This window comes from Magnolia sinica, chromosome 19, assembly GCF_029962835.1.
Source record: "Magnolia sinica isolate HGM2019 chromosome 19, MsV1, whole genome shotgun sequence".
Lineage (NCBI taxonomy): Eukaryota > Viridiplantae > Streptophyta > Magnoliopsida > Magnoliales > Magnoliaceae > Magnolia > Magnolia sinica.
Window position 1 is genome coordinate 9,004,973 of NC_080591.1, and position 9,121 is coordinate 9,014,093.

Genomic DNA, 9,121 nt, shown 5'->3' on the forward strand with positions numbered 1-9,121 from the left:
TGGGAACTTAGACGGATAGGGATCTCAAGACCATGCCCTGCATCTTAGTTGCCAGGAGGCTTGTAGGCAATGAAACTGTTGCACTGCATTTGGCGCTTGTTGTCAAAGCCTATAACCCTAACGAAGGCCTGGGGGTAGCCCTTCGTGCACTCTTCCACCTCATTCAACACCTGGCTAGCATCGGTGCATCCGTACATGGGTAGCTTCCACATGGTCCAGTAGCGCCCGTCATAATACCCTGGGGATCGGTTGTTCTCACGGAACACAAATCCATTCTACATATATATATATATATATATATATATATATATACATATCATTACTGGTTAACAAAACCGAAAAATATATAATAACACCAGAAGCAGAAGCAGAAGCAAAAACAACATTACGACATACACTATCGAACTCTACGCAAGGAATCCATCCCTGTACGATGAGGTAATCTATTTGCTTAGCCAGAGCCTCGGGTCCGAGTGTAGGTAAGTAAGAGAGAGTCTCGAACTTCTTGAGCCCAACTGGTGGCCAGACCTTCATCAACCATCAGATTCAAAGTGTTAGTAAATTATCTTCCATAATTCACTTAAACACATCTTTAAAAAATGCATTCTTATTATATATGATCTTCTTACCAACATGCATTGAACACGGCCTCCATTGCTGGGGAGGCTTAGGTCATTGCTGAGCTTGCGTGTGACCGGAAATGCAGCGGCCGACTTGAGACCAGTGAATGGTGCTACCATGCTAGCTTGAGCTGGGGCGGCTCTGTTAATGGCTGTTGAGGCAGCCGAGGAAACCATCATGGAAGAAGCCATTTCTCTTCCCCGTCTTCTTCTTCTTCTTCTACTGCTAAATGCACTACTTCAGTATCTGGGTAAAGCTCTCTCTTCTGCCACTTTCTATATATAAACTCAACCATTGGTCTTGTTGAAGGTTATTGTTCATCCAACGGTCTACCTTCAAAGTAGTAGATCTATAGCGCTTTAGGATCGTTGGATTTTCTTGGTGTTGAGGTTACATCACGATGTCCACATACGAACTGGTAAACAGGATTGCATCCTTATCGTTTGGCACTATTCTTGATATGCCCCGTGCCGAGATTTGGTTCACCTTATCCCATTGTTTGAATGTGTGATGGAGGTGAGTCCTTTTGTCAAGCCTTTTTTAGCCGTTCATTAGCTCATGTAACGATATTTTGCACAGCTACGTTGGTTGTGACATGGGTAGATGGGGGTGTTCAAGTTGGAGGGGAGTTACCAAGTTGTCCTTGCAGCCGTCCGTTATTGATCCCATTTGCAGCCGCCCATCTACACGCGTGGAGCTTGGCACGGGACGACTCGACTCTCCTGAACTCGTCCTACTCGTTTAGACCCGACTCGATCTGAGTCGAATGGGTGAGCCAGCAACCACCCACCACCCTCCTCCCCTCTCTCTCCCCTCCGCTCCCTCCCCCCCTCATCTCTCGATCCAATTCAGTGCCAATTCGACCCGACTCGGTACTTTTGATAGGGATGCTGGACTCGGTACCAAGTCGGGTTGAGTTTGGTTCAGGCCTATTTCAAAACTGGTTGAGTCGGGTCAGCCCTAACTCGGTCGGACTAGACTCTATGCCCAGCTCTATACAAGCGCAGACAAGATCACACACACGTGCATAATCTGGGACGTTCATCCGGTGTGATCCTTGGTGGATTTGATAAAAGAAAATTTAAGGCCATCCATTCATCATATGGGTCATAATAAACGTTGAATGTGTACCGTTATTTCTACTTTTTTCTAACCGTCCATTGGTTCGTTTAGGAATTGCCCACCTGACTATTTAATCTTAGCAGATGCATGTTGCTGATGTTACACGAATTCCAGGTCGGCACGTGTTGGTGTAGACATACCCCAACTATCGAATGGGCCTAGATTGAATACTCTGATCATGATCAAGGGCTTGGATTTAATTTGTAGTTTGATAAGTCTCGAGCGACTCCCAATTGCGGGTTCACGATTTGGATGGCGTAGATGTTCATGAGGAGCTGCGAAAGGGGGTTTTGAAATCTGGGCCTTAATCAAGTCCCACACCGGTTTAGTTGGAAGATTGAAACTTCAACCACCCTGCATTGAAGGAATTTTGGTGTGTTTGATTGAGGAGTGTTTGATCGCCTTTAGCTAAATATAGTTAAATTTTAACACTCCGTGACTTGTTTTGAGTGATTTTGCATGATTATTTTTTAAAAAAAATCAAGGGATAATTGATTATGTGGGATTTATATTTTTCAAAAGATTATTATTTTGAATGAATAGTGGGTTTATTTAGATCTGATGTGATGAAAGTGTTTGTTGTTGGTTGTTCCTTGGACTCTACTATCTCTGCTTTCTTTTGTAAATGGCTATGTTGAACATTTCTCCTCTTTTTTTTAAAGTAGTTGTGTTTTACACAATCACTTTTTTTAAAGTGTGCGTATAACATCCTACTTAAGAGAAAAAAAAAATTTCAATTTTTTTTCATATATTATTGTAAGATGGTATTGGAACATTTTCTCCTCTCTATTTTTATAGGGTTTCTAGACGTTCACAGCAGCACCTTGCAACAACTCTGGACTGTCATGCAGTTGTGAGCGGCCTTTGCGCCATTCTCCTGTGAGATTTATAGCCCTTTTTATAAAACTCAAAATAAATTGCTTGATGTTCAAAAACGAGTTTACAACCTCTTAAATAAAGAAATGAACCCTAGGAATAAGTTTTGGAATCAAACTACAACTAAAACTCCCATAAATCCTGACTTAACTTATTATTTATAGATGGTCATGATTTCCACTAGACCTCATGATTTTCAGCCAAAAATAGTAAGTGTCCTATTTGGCTCAACTATGTTATTCTCCTAATTTTTCTAAGCACTTTTCATGACGGACACAACTCCTAAAGCCTAACGGATGAAGAGTTACGATCAAAATAAAACTTGCTATAAATAGTAAAAACAAAAACAAAATCGATTTTCGACCGGAAGTACGTGCCAATAAAAGTACGCAAGATCTTCATGTCATCCGGAAGATCAACAACGTAAGCGTTGTCATTGATCTTACGGAAGATCGGTACCAGTCTAATCTTATTGTTCTTCAACTTTATATACATTCCGGTCGGAAATCTCTTCTTGCGTAGATGGACCACAACTTGGTCACCCACCTCAAACACCTTTTTATCGCCGATGCTTGTTGGCTTGCCCCTTGTACTTGTCGTTCGAGGCATATAACTTGTTTTGCACCTCTGCATAAATGCCCATGATCTTGTCTGTCATATGTTCTGCTGCAACGCCCTTGCTTGAGAGCTTGGACAAATGAACCAAATCAAGTGTGTGGCGAGGCACTCGATCATAAATAACCTAGAACAGGGACTTCCCTATCGAGCGGTTCACCATATTGTTGAATACAAACTCCGCTTAAGACAAGGTCAAATCCCACTGCTTTGATTTTTCTCCTGAAATACATCGAAGAAGGTTCCCCAACGTGCAATTCATAACTTCAGTTTGGCCATCGATCGGTGGGTGGTAGATATTGCTGAACTGAAGCCATTTACTGAACCGATTCTATAAAGTCTGCCAGAAGTGGCTAATGAACTTTGTATCACGGTCAGAAGTAATATTCTTGGGAACCTCGTGTAGCCGCACAACCTCTCTGAAGAATAGATTCGCCGTGTATGTCGCATCGAAGGTCTTCTTTCACGAGATAAAGTGTGCTATCTTCGAGAAATGATTTACCACCACAAACACTGAATCCATACCACGCTGTGTTCGTGAAAGACCTAGCACGAAATCCACAGATAAGTCCTCTCAAGGGTTGTCAGGTACAGGTAATGGGGTGTAGAGACATGTATTCTTCCATAATTCACTTAAACACATTTAAAAAAATGCATTCTTGTTATGATCTTCTTACCAACATGCATTGAACATGGCCGCCATTGCTGGGGAGGCTAGATAGGTCAGTGCTGAGCCTGCGTGTGACTGGAAATGCAGCGGTGGACTTGAGACCAGTGAATGGTGCTACCATGCTAGCTTGAACTGGGGCGGCTCTGTTAATGGTTGTTGAGGCAGCCGAGGAGACCATCAGGGAAGAAGCCATTTCTCTTCCCTGTCTTCTTCTTCTTCTTCTACTGCTAAATGCACAACTTCAGTATCTGGGTAAAGCTCTCTCTTCTACCACTTTCTATATAAAAACTCAACCATTGGTCTTGTTGAAGGTTATTGTTCATCCAACGGTCTACCTTCAAAGTAGTAGATCTATAGCGCTTTAGGATCGTTGGATTTTCTTGGTGTTGAGGTTACATCACGATGTCCACATATGAAGAGAAAAACAGGATTGCATCCCTATCGTTTGAGACTCTTCTTGGTATGCCACGTGTCGAGATTTGGCTCACCTTATCCCATTGCTTGAATGTGTGATGGAGGTGAGTCCTTTTGTCAAGCCTTTCTTAGCCGTTCATTAGCTCATGTAACGATATTTTGCACAGCTACGATTGGTTGTGACATGGGTAGATGGGGGTGTTCAAGTTGGAGGGGAGTTACCTAGTTGTCCTTGCAGCCGTCAGTTATTGATCCCATTTGCAGCCGCCCATCTACACGCGTGGAGCTTGGCACGGGACGACTCGACTCTCCTAAACTCGTCCTACTCGTTTAAGACCTCGTTTAGACCTGACTCGATCTGAGCCGAATGGGTGAGCCAGCAACCACCCACCACCGTCACCACCCTCCTCCCCTCTCTCTCTCTCTCCTCCGCCCCCTCCCTCCCTCATCACTCGATCCAATTTAGTGCCAACTCGACCCGACTCGGTACTTTTGATAGGGATGCTGGCTCGGTACCAAGTCGGGTCGAGTTTGGGCCAGGAATATTTCAAAACCGGATTAAGTCGGGTCAGCCCTAACTCGGTTGAACTAGACTCTATGCCCAGCTCTATACAAGCGCAGACAAGATCACACAGACGTGCATAATCTGGAACGTTCATCAGGTGTGATCCTTGGTGGATTTGATAAAAGAAAAATTAAGGCCATCCATTCATCATATGGGTCATAATAAATGTTGAATGTGTACCGTTATTTCTACTTTTTTCTAACCGTCCATTGGTTCGTTTAGGAATTGCCCACCTGATTATTTAATCTTAGCAGATGCATGTTGCTGATATTACACGAATTCTAGGTCGGCACGTGTTGGTGTAGACACCCAACCGTCGAATGGGCCTAGCTTGAATACTCTGATCATGATCAAGGGCTTGGATTTAATTTGTAGTTTGATGAGTCTCGAGCGACTCCCAATTGCGGGTTCACGATTTGGATGGCGTAGATGTTCATGAGGAGCTGCGAAAGGGGGTTTTGAAATCTGGGCCTTAATCAAGTCCCACACCGGTTTAGTTGGAAGATTGAATGAAAGGTAATTAAACTTCAACCGCCCTGCATTGAAGGAATTTTGGTGTGTTTGATTGAGGAGTGTTTGATCGCCTTTAGCTAAATATAGTTAAATTTTAACATTCCGTGACTTGTTTTGAGTGATTTTGCATGATTTAAAAAAAAAAAAAAAATTTAAGGGATAATTGATTATGTGGGATTTTTTATTTTTTTATTTTTTGAATGAATAGTATTGGGTCTATTTAGATCCGATGTGATGAAAGTGTTTGTTGTTGGTTGTTCCTTGGACTCTACTATCTCTGCTTTCTTTTGTAAATGGTTATGTTGAACATTTCTCCTTTTTTTTTAAGCAGTTGTGTTATACACAACCGCTTTTTTTAAAGTGTGCATATTGTTGATGCAATTATCTGGTTCGTCCTCCTGGATCCTTGTATGCCTGCACAGAAAAAGGACAAAGGAGACCCTGGCTAGCGCAGGGGACCCTCCGATGCCAAAGTCAGGCCTGGACTCGGGGTCTTAAAGTATTGAAAAGTCTTTTGGAGGAATTTGTTTTCGTACCTCTCAAGGTGAGGGCCCCCCCTTCTTTTATAGCTGCTGGGGCATTTAATCGTACGAGGATTCTCTTCCTGGTATTGTGCGCGAGATCTTCTCCTGGGATCACGGAATCTTCTCCTGGGATCACGGAAACAGGATCGTGCCCGTCTCATGCCTTCATCCGATCCCGTGAGCTTCGGGATCGGGAATCTTATCCCAAGACATCCGGAGTGCGGCTTCATCTTGTGACGGTCGATCCGATAAAGAGGTCCGCCCGAAGCATGCCCGAGACACTGACGACCCTGACGACCCGTCGGGGCCGACTCAACCTTTGCCTCGGTCTAGCGAATAACTCCTCGGATTTGACACATCCTTTGGTGGCCCGAGGCATTTAGTCCGAGTCTGCGGACTTGTATGTTTTGTCCCCAACAGTAAGCCCCCTTACTCCGAGTGTTTTCATATGACACTGAGGAGTAGCGAGTGCTGAGTCGGTTCATAACTTAGTCCGAGACGAGAAGTAGTCGTTAAGCGCATTCATTGAGACCTTTGATGGGGACGGTTCAGCTTCTGACATCGTATGCGTCAGCTATCAAATCGCAGGTCCCGCCAATGAGGATTGGACACGTAGTAAAGCTATTATTGTTGCTAGTCGGCGTGCTCCACGTGTCGAGTGGGGGAATCGATGCAGGCGTCGAATCATTTCCCCATTAATGTCTCCGCCGTAGGGCGACCTTATAAAACGTCAGGGGTCCCGCACTTCGAACTTTTACTGCTCTTGCCATTCTCGCTCTGCGGTTTCTCTGGGATTTGCGTAGCCTTTCATCTCCTTCCTTTCTTCTCTCTTTATCGTCGGCACTTCTTTCCGCCACTGTTCCTTTCTCTCCGGTGAGTTTCTCCTTCCTCTTTATTACATAATAATAATGGCGGATAGGAGTTCTCAAAGCCCCCAGGTGGGAGTTTCCGGAGACGAAGGCGAAGCGCAACGTTTTTGGAACGTTGCGGAATCGCCCTCTTTACTAACGGAGATAGCAGTGGATGCCAACGCTGCTTGTATGCCTGAGAGAGTCACCGACGATCAGGCGGAGCGCCCTGCTTCCGTCGTTCCTTCCCGTGGCGGGTCATCCTTATTAACCCGCCCGGGGAGGCCCAACTTACCAAGGGACATGGAGGAAGATGAAGAGGAAGAAGATGAAATTTTAATTGCCGGAGGAACCCCTGACCCAGTTCCTGCTGATGAATCGGCGCAGGCCGAGTCTGAAGGGGAAGAATCGGGGGAAGATTTAAGCGGTCCGGTTCCTTCAGTCTTGACTGAGGACTTGGACAGAAGTCGAGTCGGGTATCATATCCCCAGTCGGTCATCACGTATCTTCCTCGCCCGAATGACCTGCCAGATCACCCTGCTGGGGCAGTCGCAATTTACCAAGTATCGATGCGGTGCGGCTTGCGTCGCCCCTTCGGACCATCGTCAGGGAGTTTTATCTCGCATACTGATTGCCCGGGGCGAGATAGTCCCGAATGGGTGGAGGAACTTACTCGGATGTGCGGTGTTGTGGTGAGATGGAACGACCACCGCTCACGGTCGACGAAGTTTCTCCACTGTACCAAGTGCGGGTAAATCCGAACTACCCTAGCTTCTACGTCTTTGCTGCGTGGCGAGGCGGAGGCGGCTCCCTGATAACCGACCCTCCCACTTCCAACAAACATTGGAAAGAGCGTTGGTTCTGGGCATGTGGTCGATGGGAGACGGACGAGTCCGGGTCTTGCGAGGCTCGAGTCCCTCGGACATTTCAGAGAGCAAGTGACTTGGGTCTTCTCTCCCTCGCCCTTTTTCATTTTTTTTTTTTTTACCCTGAAGCTGACGAACTTATGTTTGGCAGATATTCCGAAGAAGAAGCCGAAGCTCGGCAACATTGCCTCGGCTCGGATCAAAGAGTTGAAGTCGTTGGATCCGAGGGACAGGTCTTGGAAGGTGCTTCTTCAGCTGGAGCGCCTTCACCTTGCAGGTCTGGACTCGGAAGTTACAGGTAATTAAGAACGAATCTTCTGAATTTTTCAAATTTCCGCCGACTTACTTCGCCTTACTCTCCCCCTCCTTTTTTTGTTTCTGCAGATCTGCCCGAAGCTCGTCCCAACCTAAGGATTGTCCCCGAACCGGAGATGACCGGAGCTCGTCCTGCCCTTAGACCAGTCACGAAGTTGAAGGCTCCTCCACGGTCAGTTCTTTTAGAGCCTCGGCCACCGAAGAGGCAAAGGGTGCCGCGGAAGGAGAAAGAGCCAGCGAGCTCTTCTGCCCCTCTCCGTCGTCGTGATTCCCGACACGGACGAAAGGGCGGAAGAGACGGCGATTGCTGCTTCGGATCCTCAGGCGGCACCTGACTCGGCACGCGTTGAGACGACGGTGCCGAGTCGGGAAGGAGAGACCGGGGCCACGACCTCAAGGGGGGAGGAAGAGACGAGGACTGCGTCCTCCCGAGGGGAAGAGACGAACCAGGAGGGGCCGTCAATCCTGCAACAAGTGGTGTCGGGGATGGTCCCTTGGGCCCTGGCCCATGGGTGTGAAAGAGAGTTCGTGAAACTGTACAACGCCCCGTCATCGCAGACCGTCAGCCACGCTGCCCGGATGCTTTTTGAACTCGCTCCTTGCTTAATCAAGGCCAGCAAGGAGCTATCCTCAACTCATCGGCTACAGGCTCTTCTGTCTGAGGCCGAGATCCGGGTCGGCGTCCTGACAGGCGAGGCGTCTCTCGCTCGGAAAGCTGCCGAAGACGCGAGGGCAGAGGCGGCTTCTTCCAGAAGGGCCCTGGACGAAGCGAAGGCAGAGGTCGCTCAGGCACTGGTTCGACTCTCCAAAGCCGAAGAGGAGAATCAGCGAGTTCTGGCAGTCCATGCTTCGTGCGCGGATGACTTAGCTCGGGCTAAGCTTGAGGCGGCGGAGCGCATTCAGCAGGCCGAGGAGAAGACTCGGGAGGCCGAGACGGCTAGGGACCAGGCCGTCCAAGCATTCCTTGAGTCGGCCGAGTTTGAGGACGAGAGGGATCGCCTGTTCCAGAGCGGATATCTGGAATGCGTCAAGGATATAAAGAAGTCTTTTCCTGACCTTGACCTTTCAGAAATCGTAGGCGGGGCCGCCTAATCAACCGAGAATCCGGACGCCGCCGCTGAAGACACAACTGCCGGGGACGGGGCCGACGCATGAAGACTTTGGTTTTTTTT

General features: G+C 47.2%; 1 protein-coding gene across 2 annotated transcripts; it reads right to left on the reverse strand.

Annotated features, from left to right (window-relative positions):
• LOC131235612 (ribulose bisphosphate carboxylase small subunit, chloroplastic 5-like) lies at positions 1–4,284 on the reverse strand. 2 transcript variants are annotated; one of them, XM_058232864.1, is made up of 3 exons: positions 3,912–4,284; positions 397–528; positions 1–275 (listed from the first exon to the last, which is right to left on the reverse strand). In XM_058232864.1, the coding sequence occupies exons 1-3, from the start codon at positions 4,095–4,097 to the stop codon at positions 45–47; spliced, it is 549 nt and encodes a 182-aa protein (XP_058088847.1). In that variant the 5' UTR covers positions 4,098–4,284; the 3' UTR covers positions 1–44. The 2 variants fall into 2 exon arrangements, with proteins under 2 accessions (XP_058088847.1, XP_058088848.1); XM_058232865.1 differs by lacking the exon at positions 3,912–4,284 and adding an exon at positions 630–1,243.
• Positions 4,285–9,121: the final 4,837 nt, after the last annotated feature.